At 33.4% G+C, this 26889-nt stretch overlaps 1 protein-coding gene across 1 annotated transcript; it reads left to right on the top strand.

Annotated features, from left to right (window-relative positions):
- Positions 1-1069: 1069 nt before the first annotated feature.
- LOC132550339 (RNA helicase aquarius-like) lies at positions 1070-25318 on the top strand. Its single transcript, XM_060214384.1, has 39 exons — positions 1070-1120; positions 2068-2184; positions 2678-2737; positions 3242-3282; positions 3471-3506; positions 3699-3744; positions 4609-4683; positions 5821-5952; positions 7106-7174; positions 7620-7797; positions 8256-8434; positions 8903-9016; positions 10246-10352; positions 10748-10850; positions 11279-11399; positions 11717-11809; positions 12076-12124; positions 12351-12429; positions 12743-12842; positions 13138-13305; positions 13821-13927; positions 14295-14464; positions 14649-14780; positions 15453-15587; positions 16913-17093; positions 17682-17791; positions 18325-18460; positions 18575-18622; positions 18844-18999; positions 19391-19528; positions 19845-19916; positions 20527-20714; positions 21255-21426; positions 21930-22100; positions 22379-22464; positions 22948-23059; positions 23569-23631; positions 24005-24127; positions 24606-25318. The coding sequence occupies exons 2-39, from the start codon at positions 2089-2091 to the stop codon at positions 24639-24641; spliced, it is 4182 nt and encodes a 1393-aa protein (XP_060070367.1). The 5' UTR covers positions 1070-1120; positions 2068-2088; the 3' UTR covers positions 24642-25318.
- Positions 25319-26889: the final 1571 nt, after the last annotated feature.

The raw sequence follows: 26889 nt of genomic DNA, 5'->3' as shown, positions 1-26889 counted from the left end.
TGATGTGGTTTTGCTGTGGTGCACCTTCCCTTACAAGAAACCATAATTCTCATTCGTTCTTTATATCTTTATTTGAGGACATCACATTGCATATCACGTCATGAAGCTATGACGTCACCATGGACACAGTGTGAAACTTTGAACACTCGATCATAGCTCCACTTGGTCGTACCAGGGACGTATATAACACGTAGTATACATCCCTGGCCCCACTTGTATAAAACATCTCAACTTGAGATTTCCTCAAGTCAAGATTTTCCTCAGCTAATATCTCCTTGAAAATATCTTGTATGAAAATTCCTCAAGGAATTTCAGGACATCCTAGCCGAGGACTTCCTCCTGTTCCCTGAGAAAATTTAATACAAGCCGTTTTTGAGGAGATATCAGCAGAGGAAAATCTCGACTTGAGGAAATCTCAAGTTGAGATGTTTTATACAAGTGGGGCGTCATGTAGTATTACGCTTGTTTAATGTAGTGTGATAAAAAGGTATTTTATCTTTTTTTTTTGAAATAAAAATAATAATAACACCATTTTAAAGAAATACGCAAGATGCCGTGCAGACCAATGCATAAATGATTGTCAAGTACATTGCACCACACATAGGATTGGAATATTGGTCCACGTTTTTTCTTCACCTACAAGAAAACTTGATTACCAGTGATTTCCTCAGTGTCTTGGGGATGTTCTTTTAATGTACGAAATCTTCAAAATCAGCTGCTTGCTGGTATGGAGTGGTGAATTCTATGGTATCCATTTGTTAACATTATCAGTTCGTAAAAGCTATTTAAAAGAATTATTGAGATATGATGTAAAATGTATTTAAAAGTATGTTCTTAACTGAAAACTACCAAACGCATCAAGGCCAGGACGAATAATAATCTTAAACATTAAATTCAAATTGAAATTAAATTTAAACTGTCGTAATCTTAAAAAAAAAGAAGATTATTTTTGTTTGTTTGAATGTAAATGGAAGAGCCGCCAGGTTTGTTTACAAAATCGCACCTCTCTTCCGGACTATTGATGACCCGATTTACGTATATTATAGTAGAATATATTCAGTAACTTCCGGTTCGTTTCAAAACGATTTTGTTTTGCCATGTGCATCTTTATTCCCAATAGGTAAGGTTGTTTAACATAGTTTATTAGATATGAATTGTTTAACCGTATTATTTAGTCGTAAGATTATGTAAAGACACATATCATACAACTTGACTAAAAAATGGTGACTGGTCGAAAGTGAAAACTAAAGAAAGACAACATCAATACCCGGTGTTCTTCGTAGGACTACACAGTATCACACAATCTTAATGTTGTTAGAGCGATAACATTGCAGCTAATTCTTAACAATATGAAAATTAACAAGAGTTGTAGATTAAATTTCCCAGATTACTTCGTGAATGCAGCATGTACATATATATAATGTTTGCTGGATAATCTATCGACTACGGTTATATCATTGCTGTCAACTCTTCCTTGATGTACGTTTATCTTTTGGAGTTGTATTGTATTGCACGTTTAAGATGGGTCATGTGCACAGTATACAGAGTTTTGGCACATGTCATCATACAATGTTCATTCATGCACATCTGCGCTGTTTTGCCAACCATTAACCATATAATCCTTTTTTGTGATAAGAGAATATAATAGACAATCATGAAAAGTTGTATTGGGGTAAAACAAATTCACGTGGAAACCTTTCATGTTGTCATATTGTACATGAAATTGGTATCGCGCCATAGAGAGGATGATCAATAATGAAATCTGTGGTTGACCCTTCCAGTGCGAATTGTATTACGGTACATGTGTCATAATAATCTCTAAAAAGACCCAACCATGAAATCAGGATTTGTAAAGTGAATGTAGTTGTGAAATAGAGTCGAAATTAACCCTTACAACAATTGTACCATTTTACAATATATATGAACCAGATATTTATCATGCAACTGCAAGAACGCTTTTTGGATGCATTGTTAATCCAGCAGAAACACTACAATTAAAGTTATGATTAACTATTTGAATATTTAGAATGCAAAATGATAAGTGAAATATGAAAAATTCATTTTCAGGAATAGAGCACACATTCTGTCATGAGTACTGCACAGGTTCCATCAAAGGGTCCCACTAAAGGACCTAAAAAGGGATCTTTGACAGTAGAGGAAATACAGGTGGACAACATCACTCAGGTAAGAATTATGTTTCAAGTGAAAAAAAAAAAAATCAGACAGGTATCACCATAACTGATGAGTTTATATGGCGCATAAATAGCTTAATAAGTATGTCAATAACATCATTGCTACTTAACAACATTGCACAGGTATGGACAAATACGGGCAACAAAAATAAGGAAAACAGGTAAAAAATGTATAATGGGTAAGAAAATTGAAATGAACTGTGTAGGTTAGGGTGATGCTTGGTGCAATATAGTGAACACTACTTCAATTTAGTGTCATGACTGGGATGTGCCTCATACACAAGTACTCTTTATATGTCAATATTCATGATAACTTGATTGATAAAGAGTTTAAATAACCATTGAAAAATACTAATAATGCAAACAGTGATGAAAATGGGACAAAAAGAGGAAAGTATGATAAGTGATTGTCATATGTACTTTTAGCAATCATGGTAATTTTAGAATGTCTGTGTTGATTAAAGGATTTTTATTTTGTTGAACAGTTGGCCCGACAACATTGGTCCCAGGAAGCATTGAAGAATGGTGTAAACTTCAACCCTCAGGTAAGTATTAGGAAGACAAAGCAAAGGTTTTGTAACTTCTTCATGTAGAGAGAGAGAGAGAGAGAGAGAGAGAGAGAGAGAGAGAGAGAGAGAGAGAGAGAGAGAGAGAGAGAGAGAGAGAGAGAGAGAGAGAGAGAGAGAGAGAGAGAGAGAGAGAGAGAGAGAGAGAGAGAGAGAGAGAGAGAGAGAGAGAGAGAGAGAGAGAGAGAGAGAGAGAGAGAGAGAGAGAGAGAGAGAGAGAGAGAGAGAGAGAGAGAGAGAGAGAGAGAGAGAGAGAGAGAGAGAGAGAGAGAGAGAGAGAGAGAGAGAGAGAGAGAGAGAGAGAGAGAGAGAGAGAGAGAGAGAGAGAGAGAGAGAGAGAGAGAGAGAGAGAGAGAGAGAGAGAGAGAGAGTGCTTTTCTATAGTTTTTGTTGATATAAAATATCAAGTTTCATTTCATTTTATAAATTATGCTGATTCCAAGTGATCTATGTCGGCATTTAAAAACAATTTTTTTCTTACAGATAGTGGCAGATATCTACAGAGAGGAACTTCAAGGAACAGGGTAAGTATTTGATCTGTTTGAAATAGCAAACACTAATTCACAAATTAAATATAACAATTAGCATAAAGTAGAGTTTATTTTTTCATCACTGCTGCACATGTTCAATCAGTTGAAGGTGCATGATTACTACAAACTAAAACAAAAACATGTTGGCATTTTGACTTATATTTGTGAAATTTTATTTGCAGGTTTTCTGTAAGAAGAACAATGATGCTAGAATTCAGGTAAGAGTATTGTATACATAAAGGGCATTTTATATACAATATTCAAAAGAAAAACATATTCTCCAAGTGTTAGAAAGTTTTTTCCATGAAATATTGCTGTATAGGTATTCTATTTGTTATTGATTTATTACTTATACATGAATAGAAACCTTTATTTCGTGATAATAACAATTTTTCTTTTGTGTATTTTAGTCAATACCTTGAAAACTACTTGTGGCCAAACTACAGTCCTGACAAGGTGAGAATTGAAAGACAATTTTTTGACCAAAATCTTTGTTATCTATTTCTTAAGCTTACTCCAATAGTAAATAACCTACAATTATAAGATGATGAGAATTTAAAGACAAATGTTTTCCACCATATTCTTTGTCGTCAAGTTCTTAAACTTTGTACATGTAGTAAATAACTTAAACAATTATAAGATGAAGATGATTTAAAGATAAATGCTTTCCTCTGAAAACCATATCTCATCAGATTGCCTTACATAAAGTCATATTGGTTCTAGGTATGACATTTCAGGGACCACCTCCACCGAGGTTAATTTTCCCTGTCCTTGATCCATATTATTATCACCCTGTCATATAAAATGATGTTCAATGTACAGAACTACTTGTTTTGTGCTCGAAGTATTCAATGCTGTTTTAGTGTACCAGTTGGAACCATCCAACTTTTGCAGAATATTTCGGGACAAAATAAACATCTGAGATGTTAGTCAGCTCAGTAATTAACTGAAAATGCATCAAGTTCTTTGTCAAATTTGTCTATACATTACATCTTCCATTCTAATGATGTAGGTAATTTAATATTTCTTGACTGAAGTTAGGCATGTTGTTGACACCTCAGTCAGCAAATATCATGTACAAGCCAAAGTTCAAATCTGTGCCTTTTGTTTTACTTTCTTCAACATTTTTAGTCATCATATAACAGCTGCCCTGCGTCAATGCAGCTATCTTGTATATCTTATAACTGCTTCTGATATGGAGTTACGCCCTTTGTTAATTTTTTCTCAGACCAAGGTTTGTGAGGTGGTATGGGGCTATTGATTGCTGGAAATGCTTGATGTTTTTATTTTTACAATATATATATATGTAATTATTTGCAGTCCAACAATGCACATATCACATCTACAGCTCTTATGGTGAATGAGAAATTCAGAGAGAGAGTTCCGCCATGGGAGGTAAGACAAAAAAAAATAAATTTGGTAGTCAATCAACTCCAAATTGAGAAGGAATTAAAATATGATTTCATGTTTCCATTGAAAGGAGTATTACCTGAGAAGCCAAGATTTTGAAAGGACACTATGTTAGAATGATTTTCTCAAAAGAAAAGTGTACCTTTTATGTTGCATGTTTCAGTTTATAACAACAAATTTGGTTAACCCCTCGTGCTGTAGTTATTTAAATTTTTTGTTCATATCAACCTGTTTCCTACTTTAGTTTTGTTCAATATTTTCAAGAGATCCATTTATATTAGATCAGGACATCAGTGTATTACCGACACATATAGATATATACATACAAAACTTGCCTAGAAAATTTTTGGTTTTGGCATTGATATCCTTACACTCGGGTCACTTTCAAGTAAGTGATTGAAATGGTTGGGCCAGTTGAACCTGGAAGAAAAACACTAGCTATAAATCGGGATTGAGACTTGACTGCAGAATATTTGGCACTAGCAGTTTAAGGGGTCCAGTTGTACCTGTCTGAAACTAATTTGCTGAATATCGTTAGTTTTCAGAATTTCAGCACATATTTCCGTGAGCATTGTGCTATAAAGTATGTGTGAAATGCATGGTATCTTATTTTAGCTCATTATGCTAGACAGGAGATTCTTAAAATGCTCATTTTGAGCTCTACATATATCAGTTCCAACATCCAGTACATGTGCGTTTGTGTACCATGGAATAATTCCAGACCACCTGAACTGTTTCAACAGGGTTTCAACAAGCTGACCTAGGTTTTAAGGATTGCACCTTGTAATTGCATTGTTTGACACTCAGCATTTAGGACATTATTTTTTTTGCCAGGAAAAGAAGGAACTATATTTCAATAGTTCCAATTAAACATATGGTTAGTAACCATGGTAATTTCTCATTGAAGTTGGTGCTTCATAATTATCTGATTTTACGGGGATATAATAGTTTTTATAAATCATGAAATTACCTATCAAGAAAGTAAAGGAGAGAAAGTAATACCATCAAATTTGATATTAACACTTTCACCTGTTATAAAATGAAGATAATGTGACTATTTTGTTACAGATACCACACTTGAATTTCTTGTCCAGATTGACAAATATGTTACTATTATTTCAGTGTTTCAGAGCCAAACCAGAAAACTTTGAGGAGTTTTTTCATCAAGTATTGAATGTGTGCCTGGCTGAACACACATCCCTACTGGAACATACACACTTACTCATGTTCCTAATTCACTGCTTCAACAGTCTGGTGAGTTCAACTTATCATCTATGATTAATTCTCTGTCTTATCTCCTAGAATTGACAAAGGAGTGTAGACATTGTTGTTTCTCTGTTACAAACACTATTTCTGCCATTTTGTGCTTTCATCACTAAAAGTTGACAACGGAGTGTAGATATTGTTGTTTATCTGTATTGCATCTAGTGGTAGACAAAGTTTCAAACTTTCAGTCAATGAATAAGAATTTCTTGAGACATAACATAAACATGTTTTGAATATGAGGCAGCAATTGGGATGGAGAGAATAGGAATCCCATTCTGATTAACAGATTGTTTTTAAAGTGAATATAAGAGTGCCGGAATCAATATAGTTCACATGTAGATGATTACTTTGGTCCCTGTGGTAGGTTTCGTCTTGCCAGATAGATAATGTCCCCCAATGTTATAGCACTTAATTGTGATGGAAACATTGACTTTTACCAATATTTCAATGCTCATGAAGAGTTTCAAACTAAAATCTTATGGAGGGATTTGTAATTTGGTAAAAAATAATCCAAACTCCCATATAATGTCCCTTTAAATATACCAGTAACATGCTGTGTGCATGATTTACATACAGAATTATGTATTATCAGGAATAAGTGTTGAACTTCACTTACAATAGAATATTCACTCTCATGCAAGTCCAAGGACATAATCAAATTAAGAAAAAACCTGGAAAATTGAGGTTTTCTTGTATTTTCCATGTATCTCAAAATAAGCCAAGGATCAGGGTTAGGCTTTTTATTTCATTAAGGACAATGTAACTTAGTAGCTTGGTGGAGAGCTTAGAAAAGACAAAAATGTGTTTGACACTGAGAAGTGGGACCTATAACATATCTCTTACTTTCCCTTTCCTCTTCTTCATTTTGCTTGTAGTGGTGTTGCTAAGGGCACTTGAGGTAGTGTTTTAGGTATATTATTATCATGCATATGTAATATCATACATGTCCAACATTTCACTGAGATGATGATGTATTAGGTTATCATCTGTGGCCAGTGTTGTCTTAGAATCATTTGTAATGTAACATAATGGTTTTGTTTTAGCTCTTCATGTTTACTAGGCTGAATAGGATTAGTCATTTAGTCAGGGCAAGTCATTTTGTAACCATTCTCATTGTTATTACATACATATTTTTTCACAGGAAATGGACCTGATTCGAGAACAAGTCCAGAAGTTGGTGTCTCTACCAATATGGGTTAACCTTCTACCAGTATGTATTTTTGTGCTGTGTTTTCAGATCTTTGTGTAATGAAATATGAAAGAAAGATAGCAGGAATAACCTGGATTGTAAGGCCATTGTAGCATTAGGTCAAGGTCATAAATTACATCCTGATTACATGATACTGTTGTAATGAAATTTTGACTGCTGGATTGGCTGAGCTTTGGTTTCACTTTTCATTATAAGAAAAGTAACTTTTTCAATTTGTCTATGATCCTTGTAGATATATTTCATTATTTTACAGTTACTTTGGATATAAACTGGCTTTTAATGGTAATGTTTTGATTTATGTACATGTGACTAAAAGACTAATGTTGAAGGTCATTTGTAGAGGTCAGATCAAATGATACAAGTTTTTTGACACTTCATAGTTTGATAATAAATGTGCTTTTTACATTTAAGATTGTCGTACAATGTTTTTTTTTGTGTGTTTCAGGGAAGAAGAGAAGAACTGTTCAAAACAAATGCTAAATACAAGAAATTTTACAACCTCATACAGAAAAATGATGCTAAAGTTGGTGCAGAAAAGTTAAAAAGACTACAGTTTGAGCGGAACTTCATGTCTAATTTGATGAAAAAGTTCTTTAATATCTTGGACTCAATAACAGAATCAGGTATTAATAATTTATCAGTTCAGATGTGTTGTGTAACAGTACATAAAATTCGTATATATTCAAACTGCTTGTGCTGAAAAGCCAGTGAAATTCTGTTAGCTTAAAATTTTAACTTTATTGTAGTCACAATCAGAAGTACCATATTATATGCAGCTTAAGTTTTGGATAAAATATATGATTTTGTTCACTTTCATGTGTAATTACCCACAATTTTCAAATTTGTAATGTGTGTGGCAGTACTTTGTGCCTCAACTGTGTTTACCTGGAGGTTAACTTCAATATAATGTGGTTTGATAGAGTTAAACTTTGGGAAGTTTTATAAAATTAGTTGATTATTTCTGATGTTTTCAAAACTTGTTTTAACATCAATAGTCTGAAATTTAGATTTGATATAGCATTTACCACTTTGTCCATTAAAACAGGAACAGAATCATGGGTGGTGTGTTCTACTTTTACAGGAAAGTTAGCCCATACTAAAGTACAGTATTGTGAACGCTTTATGGAACTTATGATTGACATTGAGAGCCAACTACCCACACGACGATTCTTCAATGCCCTAATGGACGATGTCCACCTAGTAGTCAGGTGCCAGATGTCCATGTTGGTCAAAAGAAAGGAAGGAAAACTGTTTGGTGAGGTAAGCTGTGAACTCGCTATTATAACCTTTAAGAATCTAACACAGGTAGTTACAGAACCTTTTATATTTAATCAATTGTCTTGGAATGCAGTCATTTGTTGATAGAAACAACTTTTCCAAATCATCTGCAAGACCTTAAATTTGACGATGGATAGCTAGTCAAAGTATTTAGAAATGAGTTATATCTGTTTTATAAAGTCTAAAGTGAAGATCTTTTTTTATATAAACAAATACCTTAATCATTTTGTTGTGTGGATGTAAGTAAGATCTCTGCAGTTTGAAATAAATCATGAAACGAGGAAAGTTTCTAATGAGTCAACAAAAGACAGGATATGATATGATGTATTTCTACTTTGTATCAAATATGATGATAAGCAGATGATAATTTCACTTCAACAAAGAATGTTTTCAATTTTATCTGAACTGTAATATATGTCAACTTTCAAATTTTGTAATGTCTTTGGCTAGCTCCTTGAGATGCTGCAACGGTATGCTGAGTTTGAGATTGATGACCAGACAGGAGAAGCTCTAACAATCCATGACAGAATAGACCTCCATTACAATAGGGTGCTAGCTCTACAGGTAATCACATACAAAACTCAAATTGGTGAGCAGAGTTTTTTAAACTTTAAAAATTAACAAATCTGAAAAAACCAGATTTGGATAAAAGAAAATTTTGTGAAAATCTATCAGAAGATTTACTTCATAGAATGATACTTTTGAATGAGAGCCTGAAATATGTCTCCACACATTCAGAACTGTACAGACTTCATGATTGGCTGACATGGATGAAAGTTTCATGCACACATTTTGTTTTTGTATAAAATCAACTTGATTATTGAGCTGTCGTCATAATTTTGTCAGATTTTTGTTTTTGTTTGAATTTTGTTTTCTGGGGAAGGTCTGCTTTCTAAACATAAGATAGGAATATGTTATTGAAGGAAGAAGGCAGACTTGTTCAGAAAATTGTATTACACAATATAAAAACTATATCCTAAGGTTTTAAGTGTGAATCCAACAAAGTTTTTTTAAATATGGAAATTGATTAATGAATTGTAAAAGTGTTTGATTAACGTAGTTTTTAATAATGATGTATTTTGGGGCTTATCTCTTTTTTTGTATAAGGTTGTAGTTGTACTATGTATTAAGATTTTAATGATTAAAATAAGTTTGGCTATATTACTTGTTAATTGAGCCAATCTCAAATTCTTGTCCTAGCTATTGCAGGTATTATCATGATCAGTAAAGGCCTGATGTAAATTGCACTTGCTGAGCTTCATTTATCCAACAACAGACTGGAAACACTGAAAGGAATATAATGTAGTGTTTTATGTTATGAGGACTGAAAATCATTTTGAAAAATCCTTAGTGTATTTCAATGCTGTAGGTTTTACAATGCAGCCAGATTAGATTTGCTATTTATCAGTGGCTTCAATAGGTTAATAGGTAGAACCTTTGATTGACTGTACCACCTAAGGTGATGGTTCAGGCTGTGTGGTTTTGTCTGTAACCAGGTGGTTTTGTGTCTCAGGAAGTTGAGAGGACAACCGTCTTTTGCAGTTGTACACATGTCCTTAGTCAAGATAACCTGGTTTGTTCTGGATGACATGTGAAGGGCCTTCCCTATGTTGTTCAGTGAGATAGTCACTGGTTACTGCAACAAGACCCTATCTCAAAGTGATTATAGCAATATACCCAGTACACAAAGTTGAAAACAGATAAAAAATATTATTTTGGATGTCTTTTTATTTTTGGAGTATTAATGTATAAAAATGTTGATGGTTAAGCCCTGTGTTTTGTTTGAATTGTAGAAAGTTGCCTTTCGATACTTCTCAGATGACCTGCGAAGTTTTGCCATTTCCAATGTTGCAAGTGTAGACAGCAGAGAATCCTTGTTGAAATTCTTCAAATGTTTAAGGTACTTTGTGATGAATGTAAATCTTTTAATTAAGCCATTCTTAGATTATTTGTGATTAAGAACCAACGATGTCATCACTAGATGAAACTTTTCCTGATTATGACTATATCAAGTGCCAAGGAACCAATTTATTGAGCTCCATCATTAGCTATAATGGCTATAGTTGCTTGGGAATTTAGTAGTATTCCGGTTATATCTTGTAATTAAAACACCATTTTCAAAGAAAAGAATTCTAATTCCATCTTGAAAGGAAACTAGGTGTACGGCACTAGGTGTAGGGCAACGAGAGTGTGAAATATGTTTATAAATCTGCATTGTGTTACAGAGAGGAGTTTTATGTTGTCTAAATCCCCTACTGACTGCATTTGTTTATTTTCTCTATCTTAAACTTACAGCAAATCAGACCTACACAGAGTCCTGGCCTACATACACCAGCTACCGATGATTAAAGAGGAAGAAGAGTCGACACAGAAAGAGGATTACATGATGGAGCTGTTGGTATGTGATATAATAATAATACTGATTTACTCATTGAGGGGTACTATCAATACTGTTTTTTTTCTGAGCTTGATTTAATTGCAAATGAAAAAAAATACACGATGTTATGACTTATTTAAAGCTGTAATTAATGTACCATGATTTAAACATAACCAACACAAAGTCTTGAAATGAACAACTAAATTAAACATGAAAATATGTGAGTTGGAGATGTGAATTATGAATAATTGCATGAGGGGAGTTTTAGAATAAACATAAAGGTTTATGTGAAGGGGTTGGATTATTAATAAAAGATAAATATATGGGTGAGTGTGATGTCTTCTCAGTTTCTTTATGTTTTCTTTGGTAAATGTTTCTATGTTTCTGTGTTTCATACTACAAACATTTGATCACAGTAAGTATCTCCATCCATATATTAAATCTGTCAGGTCACTCGTCATGAGAAGAGAAGATCCCAGCTTGAACAGATCAATGAAATGCCACTGTATCCTACAGAAGACATTATTTGGGACGAGAACATCGTACCAACAGACTTTTACTCTGGGGACAGTAAGTATGAATCAACCACCGACCAGCAGATCTGGATTAAAGTTGACACTGAAATTTCTTCTGTAAAGAGATAAGACTGATGGAAATATGTCATTGAGAATATTATCATATTGTTCTGTTTTATATCCCCCATATTTTTACCTTTTCTTTCTATCTGTGATCTTGGTTATTCAAGATTTACTGTATACATTTGAAATGCTAATGAAAATAAAAAATAAAAAAAAAATTAGTTGTTTTCTAAATTGTTTCAATGTGACAGCAAAGACTGCTTTTATGATATACGACGATTACTTCTAAAATTGATTTTTTTTTTTCAGGTTGTCTTGCTCTGCCAAAGCTCAATCTGCAGTTTCTGACATTACATGATTATTTGCTCAAGAATTTTCATCTGTTCAGATTGGAATCTACATGTAAGAAATTTTATTGTAAAACAAAGTGTCATTTTTGTTGATGGAAAAGTCTTTAAAATGAAAAGATTGAAGGAGTGAAACACATTTCTTCATGCTAGGTTGGACAGATACACTAGGTATAGTAAATGCAGAATTGGAACCTAACAGACCAGCAATCGTTTCTCCGTTCAGACCAGATATATGTAATCTGAAACCTGAAAAATGATACATTCCTCCATCTTTACAGATGTAAAGTATCCTTAAATTTTACCTTATTTCTATTACAGATGAAATTCGACAAGACATTGAAGATGCTGTGTCTCACTTAAAGCCATGGTAAGGTTGGATGGTGAATTCTTTAGTAAAGTGTTTTAGTTATACTGAAATAATGTTGATTAGATTTCACATTTCTTTAGAACTGAAATATCTGTGAGCTTTTTGCCAGAAACGTTCCTTTACTAGGATAAATAAGATACCCGTTCACTAGATTTCTATCCTGTTACCGGTTAGTGTCGTCGTTGTTGAAGTGACATGTAGTTACTGTATAAGTAAAAATTAACAGGAAGGCAGAGGATGGCAGCTGTCTGTTTGGTGGATGGGCACGAATGGCACAGCCAATATCAGGCTTTAATGTTGTGGAGGTAAGTTATACTCTTGTGGTATGTGGTAGTATCTGACTCTGTGTTGGAATAATTATATAATGGCCCCACTCTTTTAGAAATTCAGGCAGTTATATTTTAGTTCAATGTTTTGAATTTTTAATTGATAACACAAATTTCTTTAATGTCAAATGTATGTATTCGACATTTGCTGCATATATTTATCTTAACGGTCTTAACTGCACTAAGACTAAGAATTTAGACTTTTACATTAAGATTCCCAACAAAAAATATTAGATATCTTTCAAATGTAGATTTATTACATTGCAAGTCTTTGACTGTCTTTGATCTTTAGGTGGCAAAGCCTCTAATTGGAGAGAATCATCCAGCCCAGGTACGAGCAGATGTCACCGTCAGTCTCAGTGTGAGGGAACATGTTAAGAACGAGTGGGAAGGTAGGTTACTTCTACCAGGGTTTAGAAACATTTAAAATGTTCTTTTGATATTGGTAATAAATGTAACATTTCTGTAGAGTATTACTTTTTCTTTGAGTTCTTTCTCTTTTCAATATTTGGAAATTTCAAGTGAAAACAAAAATACCTATTTCATATACTATTTGTCTTCAAGAAAAAATATCCCCTAAAAGCCTTATAAAATGAATAAACAGTGTTAGAAATCCTATATGTTGAATGGATGAAGAAAACCCATTTCTTTTGACATGTTTATGAATACTTATGTGTTTATGTACAGGGCTGAGGAAACATGATGTGGCATTCCTTATCACACTGCGACCTACTCTAGCTATCCAGCAAAAATACAACCATGAAATGCCCTTCATTCCACAAGTTGGACTTGTGTATGTCAGAGGCTGTGAAATTGAGGGCATGCTGGATGCAGAGGGCAAGGTCATTGAAGAAGGTAATACCAAAGAATGATTAAATATGAATCAATATGATTGAAGAAAAAATCATATCATCAACCAAGCAAGTCATAACCACAGAAACACTGAGATTTATAACAAGGATTCAAGATGGATGATAAAATCAATTAAGGACTGTAAATATTTTCCGAGTGTAAATCATATATATATTAAAAGTAATAAAAGAAATTTCTGCCTGATTTGTATTAGGCTTCAGATTCAAACTTAGAAATGCTAATGATATTTCTGTCCTATTCATATACAAATTTATTTGTTTACCCTTTAAGCAATGACTTTGACTTTGTAATTGTTGGCCATTTTCCAACATAAGCAACTTTGCTTTTAAAAGTCTATTTTTCTAGAAAGGTTGGACAGATTTTGATTTATTTTACATTATGAGCAATGCCATAGCAAACTTGTATATCATCAGCCACCTAAGCAGTGACTTTAACAGTAAGAGGTAGAAAAGTGTCATGAAATAACATGTCTGTCATTACTTTGTATTTGATTTTAGGACCAGAGCCTCGTCCAGATATACCAGGTGACATGAGGACATTCAGAGTCTTCCTTGATCCTAATCAGTATCAACAGGACATGGCCCGTGCTGTGGATGGAGATGAGGTAAAACTTAGACATTGATTGTCTAATGTTGACACTCCTGCAGTTTCATTTATATCTGTTTTTGAAATAAAACTATTGGACCTGTTGGTTGTTTTTATCCAAGCAACAATGCCATTTAATCATTTGTAGTTTTAAATGTCCTGTTTTTGGTGTCTGGTCATTAGTTGATATAAAAATTGTAAATCTTGATAAGTCTCTGAGAGGAGGCAAAACTTGTTCTTCATTCTGTGATATTACAATTATAATATGTGACACTAACAAGCCATACTTGTTCCAGGATTGAGCTAGTATAGGCTTTATCTATTGGTCAATCCTGTAAGTTGTTTTATCAGTAAAAGATGTTTAAAATATGGTTTAACTGTTACAGGATGTGTATGAAACATTTAATGTGATAATGCGAAGGAAACCCAAGGAGAACAACTTTAAAGCCGTCTTGGAGACAATGCGTGATTTGATGAACACATCCTGTGTTGTTCCAGACTGGCTTCACGACCTTATTCTCGGCTATGGTGAACCGAATGCAGCACATTATTCACAGTGCGTAATCCTTCTGTCACTTAATGTAGGCAATTAGACAAAAATGAACAAGATTGAAAATCTGTCTTTTTGATACAAAAGGTAAACAATTGTAGTAGATTCAGACACTTAAAACATTGCAGTTTTTTTGTTATTTTGAAAATTAACACTTATTGGTCATGAGTCATTCCTTTTATTTCAACAGAATGCCAAATAAGATTACCTCCCTTGATTGGAATGACACATTCTTAAACATAGACCACCTGAGGGCCAGTTTTCCTGACCACAGCGTAGGAGTCTGCACAGATGATGTCAACAAACATGTACCACCATTTAGGTACGGTATAAAGTTTCATTGCTTTTCAAACGATTTTTACTCCTGATTTACAAATTGAAATTTTAAGGACAGTTACTTTATGTAAGCAAAATTAATTGGTATTGAAAACAATACTTGATATATTTTAGATTGCTTTGTTGAATTGGTCTGTCTTCTGTTATACAGTTAATCACTGTCTGGTACTGGTCTTTTATTTATAAGCATATGGATTGGCTTGCTCTTCGAATATATGAAACAAGAAAAATGAAAATCAAGTAAAAACATGTAAATGTAGGTCATCATGCTAATTGTGAGTTTTGCAATAAAGGAACAAATTCAGTTTACAACACATCAATACAAACATGTAACCTTTTTTAGCAAAAGGGTCTGGCAAAATATACCACGGTATCATTAGTGGATTTTCCAACTTAAGTAACTTTAATTTTAAAAGTCTTCTTTTCTAGAAAGGTTGTACATATTTTGACTAAATTTTGCTTAGTGCAATGACATGGAATAACCTTATACATCATCAAACTGTCAATATCATTCATCAAAACATTCTAGATTAGCATTGCTTATAGTTGGGACTCATATTGATGCAAGCAATCACACCAAATGTTGTTTCTTTACTTTGAAAATTTCATTGATGGCCATTTTCAACCAGTGAGTATCTTTCATTTATCATTCATGCAGGTTAAAGTTCCCGCAGGAAGAGGAGACAGGGAAGAGGAAAGCTGATACAGAAGATGCAAAAGTGATGAAAAAGATTATAGTGGAACCACACACCATCCCAAACAGAGGACCTTACCCCTACAATCAACCTAAAAAGTAATACTATATGTTGTATTCAATTTGAAATGAAATAAGACACACAAGTAAACTCTATCAGTGATAGGAGATCCTTTTTATTATGACAGTGGATATTAAGATATTCTGCTTTTTCCCTGTGGTAAATATTTTTACAAGACTTTTAGTTTCTTGCACAGATGTTGCTATATTTTGTATTGAACTAACATTATATTCATTTCCAACATGAAATAAACTGACCATGGTTGACAACAACAACAAAATAATGCAAATCAACAATTGAAAATTCCTTTATTGGTCGATTTCTGTCTAATGTCAAATTTATTTTTGACTAAATTGTCCCTGTAACTTGACAGACAAGAATCTGGTCATTCAAATAATTGTGGCATGAAAAATTAGAATTAAAGACATCAGATATATAAGTGGAATAGGAGTTTGTTTGGCATTAATGATACAAATAGATTTACAGACAGTATGTGAAAACTGTTAGATAGGAGTTTGTTTGGCATTAAAGATACAAATAGATTTACAGACAGTATGTGAAAACTGTTAGATAGGAGTTTGTTTGGCATTAAAGATACAAATAGATTTACAGACAGTATGTGAAAACTGTTGAATAGGAGTTTGTTTGGCATTAAAGATACAAATAGATTTACAGACAGTATGTGAAAACTGTTAGATAGGAGTTTGTTTGGCATTAAAGATACAAATAGATTTACAGACAGTATGTGAAAACTGTTCGATAGGTGTTTGTTTGGCATTAAAGATACAAATAGATTTACAGACAGTATGTGAAAACTGTTCGATAGGTGTTTGTTTGGCATTAAAGATACAAATAGATTTACAGACAGTATGTAAAAACTGTTCGATAGGTGTTTGTTTGGCATTAAAGATACAAATAGATTTACAGACAGTATGTGAAAACTGTTGAATAGGTGTTTGTTTGGCATTAAAGATACAAATAGATTTACAGACAGTATGTGAAAACTGTTAGATAGGTGTTTGTTTGGCATTAAAGATACAAATAGATTTACAGACAGTATGTGAAAACTGTTCGATAGGTGTTTGTTTGGCATTAAAGATACAAATAGATTTACAGACAGTATGTAAAAACTGTTCGATAGGTGTTTGTTTGGCATTAAAGATACAAATAGATTTACAGACAGTATGTGAAAACTGTTAGATAGGTGTTTGTTTGGCATTAAAGATACAAATAGATTTACAGACAGTATGTAAAAACTGTTCGATAGGTGTTTGTTTGGCATTAAAGATACAAATAGATTTACAGACAGTATGTGAAAACCGTAGAATAGGTGTTTGTAACAATTGTATGTTTATGTCTCCAGGAACCAAATTTTGTTCACACCAACCCAGATTGAGGCTGTGCGAGCAGGGATGCAGCCCGGCTTGACAATGGTTGTAGGACCCCCTGGGACTGGTAAAACTGATGTTGCTGTACAGATCATCTCCTGTCTCTATCACAACTTCCCCGACCAGCGTACAATCATTGTCACTCATTCCAATCAGGTAAGGTTTGACAACAATTTTTGTAGACTTCTAGATTTAGAATCATCACAACTTTGTAGACAGTTTTATGTCACAATACAGGCTCATTTAAATGTGATACCAAAGTTAAATATACATTGCAAGAGACTGTTTAAACAAAAATTTATCTCTCAAAAAGAAACAGAATAGAAGATTTAGTAAAGTGTAAAAGTCCTGCACTTGAAACCTTTGAAATTCTTCAAAGTTTTGCAGTTTTGCGCATTTTTCTTTGTCAGAACTCTCTCTCTCTAATCCAGATTGATAACCAACCAGTGAATTCAGTTAAATTGGCAAAGGCAAAGTAGAATATGAGAGTTTAATATACTACTATGTTGATTATTGAAATATTTGTCTGTACATTCTTTGACAGTTTGGTGTATAAGCTATTTGGTTCCATTGCAAACATGGAATCCATGTAATTCAACAGTACAAGTCCCATGCTATTTATGCTTTTTATCAACAGAAATCTTGAGTTCCAATTACATTTGCATTGTGTGTAAAAGTCAACACAGATGTCACCCTGAGATATTGGAGTGAAATATTAATGTTATGACTTCTGTTGACCTTTAGGCTTTGAACCAGCTGTTTGAGAAAATCATGGCCCTTGATATAGATGAACGCCATCTGTTACGTCTTGGTCATGGAGAGGAGGCCTTAGAAACTGAGAAAGATTTCAGTCGGTGTGTAGGTCGATTAATTAACAAAAATTAAGATTTATTTGCACCTTTTTCATTATCTGTGCTAATAAAGAGCACATCTTTATTTAAATCTTGTACATTACAGTTTATCAGGAAGCTTTCTTATCATTGATCAAAAATTAGATTTGATGCTAAAATTTTACTAAAACTTTGAAAAATTGGCAAACTTTTATATCGTAACTTTGAAATACAAGCACTATATACAAACTTGGGCAGGTATAAAAAAACAAATACCATTTTTTGACAAGTATATTCATATGCAGATGGATTCTATTAAGTATCATATTTGTAATTGTACTTGTGATGTGTTAATGTCGGAAATAAAATATTGTTGATAATATCTTGATGGATATCATTGAGAAAAGTTCAAACCTAGTGTTATGTAAAATAATGTACACAAATCTTTGTATTATGTTTTATTTCCCCTTTAAAATGACAATTATTGCTAAATGCTTATGAAAAAGTTACCAAAACTTAACCATCCTCTGTATTGTATATGTTATATATTTCGTAAGGTATGGCCGAGTGAACTATGTGTTAGCACAACGCCTAGAGCTGCTGCAGGAAGTAGGGCGGTTACAGGACAGTCTGGGCGTACCTGGTGACCTTTCCTACACATGTGAAACAGCTTCCTATTTCTTCCTTTACCAGGTAAGTAAACATCTGTATACAAGTCAGTGATGTTAGTTGGTTCTCTAGGAGAGATGTAATCTGAAAAAGAACTAAACAGAATCGGATGACTATTGAGATGTTCTTATGTTTCAGGTTTTAGCAAGGTGGGAGGAATTTCTCAGCAAGCTTCGTCAAATTAAGGTAAGAACCAGGATAGTTACATGTCTTAAATGGAATATGCTTAAAAATCAAAATAAGTAGAGATGATTACTTTAAAAAAAGATACATATTATTTGACAACGGTCAACTCTGAATTTGATATGTTTTCCATATAATATATAATAATAGGTCTTAATGTTTGCTAACCAAACATAACTAAGATTTTACGGAAAAAGAATTGATATTGTTATTATATTTGACAGGATAAGGAGCCAGAAAACATCAAAGATTTGTTCCCGTTTACGGTATTCTTCAGCAACGCCCCACAACCACTTTTCAAGGGGCGCTTCTATGAACAAGATTTAGACATAGCAGAAGGCTGTTTCAGGCATATAAAGAAGATCTTCACACAGATTGAGGTATATTGTAACAGATAGGCTTCTTAGCATTTTATATTGAGCATAGATACATATCTGTATTTTGTGCCTTCAATCATCAACCATTTACCAAACTCTGCTGTTCCATATCATTCAATTACCTTTACATATGTCACTAAAAACATCAAGGCACTGCTGTGCTTCCAAAGGTAGAAACATATACAGAAAAAGGTTTAGTTGTTGGGTTCTGAACAAAAAAAATCTGTATGTTGAGCAATGATTATCCAGATAAGCTCTTCTGATTTTTTGTTACATCTCTTTTTTAGCAATTCCCATGAATGAGATTATGTTGCAGAATGTGACGGAGATATATAATTGATCTCAGATATGTATCAGTATTTAAATAGACTATCTTAATCTTTGTTGTTTAAAGGAGTTCCGAGCATTTGAGTTACTACGCAGTGGTGCTGACAGGGCAAATTACTTGTTAATTAAGGAAGCCAAAATCATCGCCATGACCTGTACACATGCTGCACTTAAACGTCGTGATCTTGTAGCAGCTGGTTTCAAGGTAGCTTTTACAAATTAGTATTATTAACTTTTTGTGATGCAGAAAATTTTTATACCTACTGCAGTTTTGGATAAAACCTCATCAGGTTCAGGTATTATCATAGTGACTGGTATTTAACACATTATACTTTCTCTCTCTTGATAGAACACATATTCCTACACATTGAGCTGCCTTATAGAGCTTTAATTTATCTTTGGCATACTTAACATATGTCTCAGTATTGCTCTAAAACTTTTGCAGAATATTTGATAAGACACACAATTTTTTCCTTTCAGTAAGTAAAATATTTTGAACTAAAGAATATATTTTGTTTCAGTTTGACAATATTTTGATGGAGGAGTCAGCCCAGATTCTTGAGATTGAAACATTTATTCCCCTCCTACTACAGGTAAGTTTGTCTATACTGATCATACAACATTCATTGCCTTCCTGCTACAGGTAAGCTTGTCTATACTGATCATACAACATTCATTGCCTTCCTGCTACAGGTAAGCTTGTCTATACTGATCATACAACATTCATTGCCTTCCTGCTACAGGTAAGCTTGTCTATACTGATCATACAACATTCATTGCCCTCCTGCTACAGGTAAGCTTGTCTATACTGACCATACAACATTCATTGCCTTCCTGCTACAGGTAAGCTTGTCTACACTGACCATACAACATTCATTGCATTCCTCACCCTATTCGTAATGATCTTACTACTGTGGTAAGTTGATATGATTGGTCCAATTAGATATTAAATATACAATATATTTGTTTTGTATCAATTGAAGTATTTCTTCTTTATTTTCAAAATGAGACCAACCTTTTCAACCAATTTATTCATAGCCATTAAAAGAACAGATTTTAGTTTTAAAAAAGCAAGTTTAACACTACCTGATTTTACACATCTGTATGATGATAATACTATAAACCAGTCTTAGAAGTAACAAACTTTTATAAAATCAGTGTGTTTAAAAGTAAACCTTACTAGAATATCTTATATCTTGGTAGAACCCAGAGGACAACATTAACCGTCTGAAGCGCTGGATCATGATTGGAGATCATCATCAGCTGCCACCAGTCATCAAAAACATGGCCTTCCAGAAATTCTCAAACATGGAGCAATCACTCTTCACACGCCTTGTCAGACTGGGGGTGCCCACAGTCGACCTTGATGCTCAGGGTAGAGCTAGGTCAAGGTCAGTTGAAAAATAATTTTATTATTTTGGTAAATCCACTGCAGTGCATGTGTTAAAATTTGCTCTACTCAGTTATTTCGAAACATTTCTTCATGTTGATAATATCAGTTGAATAGATGTTCTTATAACACAACTAGCAGAAGATTTAAATGTGAGATTTTGATGACTACACTGTCACCTTCATCAGACAAATGACCAGCATGATGTGTTGGAGCAAGATGCATGTAGTGTACAAGATGGTATGGAATAGGTCTCAACATCTTGTTATATCAGTGCTATTATGCTTCACACTGGTCATTTGTCTGATGAAGGTGACATTGAACTTATATATTATCCTCTGACAAGTATTTGCCTGATGGGCAATGAATAGCAGAATTCTAAAAAAATTAAAACCTTAGAACACAGAAAAAAGTGATTGTTATCAACCTTACTCATTAAATTGTCGCAATAATGACTTGTTACCACTGGAAAGTGAAGATGTCTACCTACTGGTAATTTTAAGCTGGATGTAATTGTCAAACATGATGGTTTTATTTACAGCATTTCAAGTCTGTATAACTGGAGGTACCGTAAACTAGGGAACCTACCACATGTCTTGGTGAACCCAGAATACCGACTAGCAAATGCAGGATTTGTACATGACTTCCAGCTCATTGACGTCCAGGACTTCAATGGTGTAGGGGAGACACAACCCAACCCATACTTCTTTCAGGTCAGTTCCTAAACATCTCAGAGTTTCTTTACATATATAGCTTGATATGATACTTCCTGTCACACATTACTTGATATGATGCCAACACAATAGTTCTATATCTATTGGTCAGTTATCACTTTGACTAGACCTTGTATTTAGGTCAGTTTCTCGGTCGAGAATAGGATGAATTTTTACACAGGTTCTTTTTTCATGTCTAACTTTGATTTTTGTGTGTTTTGAACTAAACTTTCCCTTGAGGTAATATCTACTTTATTGAATTTTTGGTTTGACTTTTTGTTCGTTTTCCATCTAAGTCGGAAACATAAAAAAATTGTCTCAACATCTGTAGCATGAATTTGTAACTTCATAAAGGAGTTCATTCTTATAACATGTGAATTTGAGTTTCCATTTATTTCTATTTTGAAAAAGTTTACTGAATTAGAATTACTGTACTGCAATTTACAGACATATAACTTTACACTTCATTCATTTTCAATGTAAAATATCTTGATGCCCAACAGAATCTGGCTGAGGCAGAGTATGCTGTGGCACTATTTATGTACATGAGGATGCAGGGCTATCCCGCTGATAAGATTGCCATCCTTACTACGTACAATGGACAGAAACATTTGATACGTGATGTTATCTACCAGCGGTGCGGAAAGAATCCCTTTATTGGACAGCCACACAAGGCAAGTTACCCTGGCATGTCAATTGCAAATTCTGTTGATGAAAACCAAATTTAAGTTGTTTTTTTACCCAAAAATGTTTTTTGTCACCTGTCGGAATATGTTTGTTTATTTTGAGAGTCAATTATTTTGGAGAATACTACCTGGTGTAGTTGATTGTTGATAAATCTTGTGCCAAATATTTTACTGAAAAATAACTTTTTTAGTAGGGATATGCATTTGATGTTTTGTGAAAACAGTAGAACTGTTCCTAAGTTATGTTTGTTTATCTCCCTTTACAGGTGACCACTGTGGACAGATACCAGGGCCAGCAAAATGATTACATTATCCTGTCACTGGTCAGGACCAAGACTGTTGGTCACTTACGGTCAGTCTGCAAGCACTCTTTCATTAATAAGTCTATAGCAATAATTCATCGCCACAATCCATAGGACAAACGCTGGACAACCGTCTTAATCTCTGTATTCAGGACTGCTCAGATTCCTATACCTCTAAACTTATATTTTTTTTATGCAAAATTCAGTTTGATTCATGCCTTTAAAAACTGTTGCTTATCCTGAATATATTGAGCTGTTCAAGGCTTTGGTTTTAAATGTGTAGTGGTAAATGTCTGTAAGAAGACTAAGTCAGTTCCTTGTTTAAAAATAGAATATACCCAGTGCAGATTCAAGCATAGATAAAAAGTAATATATTATTTGATTTGTTTTATATTAAATGAAGAATCGATTTGCCTTTGCACCTGTTTTTTAAATTTTGAAATTGGAGGTAATATTCTAATATTTTTCCTGAGATTAAGGATTATTTGTGAGTGATGAAATACATGTGTATATGTATCCTTTGTTTGCTTCAGAGATGTGAGACGTCTGGTGGTGGCTATGTCTCGAGCTAGGTTGGGCCTGTATGTGTTCGGCCGAGTCAGTCTATTCAGTAACTGTTTTGAATTGACTCCAGCCTTCAATAAGGTAAAATATATCCACTCCTGTACCAAAATTTACTTTGGAGGAAAACATGTTTTAGAAAGACATTGTATCAATATTGTAATATTTTCATTTATTTTGTGGGTGTTCTTAATCCACCAATTCATGTTTCCATGATCTGTTAAAGTTAGAATAAGATTGATGGAGCTATGTTTATCCATTAAATCAGGTGCCCACAAAATAATGTTTGTTTAAAAAGGCAAGAAAATTTAGCCCCATGAAAAAATATTAATGTAAGGATAATAGATGTAATTAAACAAATATTTGTTATATAATGGTCCTAGTCCAAAATCTATCAGAGGTATTGAAATCTAGGCAAAGAATATAAGGCTTCATGCATTTTGGGGAAACATGACATTAATAGATTCATTCAGCCAAATTCTTTTCAGTCCGTCCATACTTCAAATTAGTGAAGGGATTTTATTTGATCATGGATTATCCAGTAAGCACTTTCTTGTTGCTGTTTACTAATTTTTGATTGTTTTAACTTTCAGCTAATGTCACGTCCTCAGAAGTTACAGATCGTTCCTCAAGAGATGTATCCCACCCAGCGTAACGTTAGTGACATATTCTTTTTGTTTAACTAGGAAATGTGTTAAAGATAAAATTGGGATAAACCCTTTTATTATCGGTATCTGGTTGTATTCTTGAATAAAAAAATCTCTTTATATAATATTGATTTGAAAGTCATGTATAAAAAAGGAAAATATTTGAATTATTGCACTTGTGTTATAGTTCAAGATTTTTTAACTGGGACTTATGTATAGGATTGAATGATTATGGCACAATTCAAGTTAATATGAAAAATTAAAAATACCCACTGCAATTTATCAAAACTTATCTTAAGTTACGCACAAATAAAAAGAAATAGCAGTATTATTTGAAACATAACTGTTATAATAAATTGAATGTTTTTATTTTTGTTTTTAGATCACAGAGCCACCAGAGGGCAATGTAATGGTGATGGAAGACATGTCTCACATGGCACAGTTTGTGTTTGACCTCTACAACTCCAGGGTCACCATGATGATGAGTCAGCGTGGCATGTCAGAGGTACATACACAGACAACATATTACTGTGGACCTTATAGAAACACTCTGAATGAAAACTGATTTTATATGAGGATGACAGATTTAAAATCATCATTCTGAATTACCTCTGTTCTTCAAACAAAATTGATATGAAAGTAACCAGAATGATGTTTAGTACAGGTTTTTAGATTTTGGAAATATTAATTTGATATATTTAAATTCTGAAAGCTTGAGGAAACTGCTTGATAGTTCTTAATCTAAATGGTGATATTAAACCAAAGAGCACAAACTGTCTCCTTTCTCAAGACAAATTTTCTAATTGCAAAGTTTAAAGGAATACTTTTTCATACTTTTAAGTATATAGAATTTTTCCCATTTTCACTGAAAATAGAATTAGTCCATACATATTTACTTCAGCTTAATGTTTTCAGGTCAGATTTGATTTAGAATTTTTGGATGTTCTTTTTTATGAACACTTGCTATGATCGTTTGATTTCAGGCTCAATCATTACAGAAACCTCCAAAGAAAAGCTGATGTTCCAGATAGGAGAGTGTCAAATAGGAACAATAAAGCCAAAAGTGTCTGCATCAACATTCCCAAATGTTGACAGTGTAAACAACAAAACATATCAGAGGCATATATCTAGATCATTATTGTATTTTCTGGTATGTCTGTGAGACCACAGCTCAGCAGACAATTTTTAGCATCATTGCTTTATATTTTGTTTGTGACTAGCTGGAACAGTTCTGCTATAAATACAGGCTTCTACTGAATACTAGATTGATGTTGATGGGAAAAGAACTTGGCAATCTGGAAACTTCACTGCTAGAGATTGCTGTTGATTACAGGGAATTGTTAAGTACTAGAAAGTCTGTGTATGTGAGAAAAGGAACAGAATAAAAGGGATTAGGTATCAAATTAGAGTTACATATGAAGTTAAGTAAAGAGGACAGGACAAAGTAAGGATGTGTATAAGGTGTGTGAATGTTAGAGGCTATTGCCCACATCAGTAGAATGAAACTTGAAGTGTGTTTAAGCTGTGACAATGTTAGAGCGTATTTTACACATCAGTAGACGAGGAAAGTGATGTGGGTCAGGATATAATTTCATTGAGTGAAATTCATCTCGCCTTCATCAAGGTGACATCCTGTACTAGGGGATTCATTCATAACAATTATCATATTCATCATCACTTATCACAGAATAAAAAGATGAACAAATAATTTCTATTCTTTTTTCATTTCCATTTATTATCAAATACAATACAAAATTACAGTTCTCAGCATTTCTTCATTATCAAATAGGATATTGTTTACCATGGGGAATACTACCCATTCTGTATTCACCGATTTTGATGAATATGAATATAAATTGCATAATTGCCCTGTTATCCCTTTATCAATGTATATGCTTACTTAAATGTGTAATGTGACCAAACTGAGCTCTGATTGGCTGAAGGTTCCCATAGTTGCTATTGTGATGTAATTCCAGTTTAGATTGTGTATCAGTCTAACGAAATGTTGTTTTCATAAGCAAAAATATATGTTATGGTACAAGAGTAATCTCATATTATTTCCATTCCATATATTCAGTTTACCTCACCAAATGCAAAAATGCCAAGTCTTGTTTTATGAATCTCATTTGAATGAAAATGAATGGAAGATCTTCATGATACCTGGTAATGTGCATGGCCATGGTGTAATCTTCCATATTTCAGAAGCTGAAATCAGGGCCACTTTGTTTTATGGTGTTAATGGTTCGACTGGTTAGACCAGATTTACTGTCTAGTGAATCTTGAAAAAGACTTTCATGGCCTGTATTAAAATATAGAGGTCCTGGATATAATCTAAGGTCTTATGAAGAGAGAATTATCTCTATGCTGTAGTATTAATATACATTTACAAGCAATTTCACTATTTTCAAAGTTCCTTGTAGGTTAGTAATATTGTTCCTTTGTTTCTTACTTAAACCTCTTCAGAAAACGAAATATATTGACAAATTTAGATAAATAGATGATCTTTTAAAATTACATCAGCTAACAAAATCAGCTATTATATGTTAATGGCTAATATTACTTGAATGTACAAATATTACACAGTACAATAATTCTGGGTAAAAGGGACAAGGGCTGGTATGAAACATGACTCTGACTGTATGGCCATGTTTGATATATATATATATATATATAAACTTGACATCAGCTGGGATTATAAGGACAGGGTCCAGTAGTAAAAATGTATCATTATGACATTTGGTCTAAAACTTCACTTTGGCAAGATGAATATTGATACAGTTATCAAACATTTTTGTGCCCTCTATACATACTGCCATGCATTGTTTTTAAATCTATGCATTCAATTTTAAAATACTGCACTGAAATCAATTGACTGCAGGCACAACGCAAAGCTTCATCTCGCATGTAGTGTTGGAAAAACTAGCTATTTGCACATCAGAATCAGCCTGTTAAAACCACTGACCATTAAAAAATCACAGTTATTTGGCAAATTATTTATAAATAAACCATTATATAGATAATGTACACCACACCAAAATAATTGGAATCAATTTACATAACAAATAGCAAATAATGTGACATTAATTATGAACAAGTTTTGACAGTGGTACTAGTCACTTTAGGAGTAACCAAAAGCCGAGAGCTATGGCTATCATAGTGCTGAAGGACATAATGTTGAGAAGGTATGGCTAACAACCCTTAGCAAACATGACTGGAACTATGGCAAACTGAGAGCTCATGGGTAACAAAGTTCAGTCTGCAAAAACT

The sequence above is a fragment of the Ylistrum balloti genome, unplaced genomic scaffold (genome assembly GCF_031769215.1).
Source record: "Ylistrum balloti isolate Yb309-2 unplaced genomic scaffold, AGI_CSIRO_Ybal_v1 Utg370120, whole genome shotgun sequence".
Classification (NCBI taxonomy): Eukaryota; Metazoa; Mollusca; class Bivalvia; order Pectinida; family Pectinidae; genus Ylistrum; species Ylistrum balloti.
This window is presented reverse-complemented; position numbering and strand designations above follow the sequence as displayed.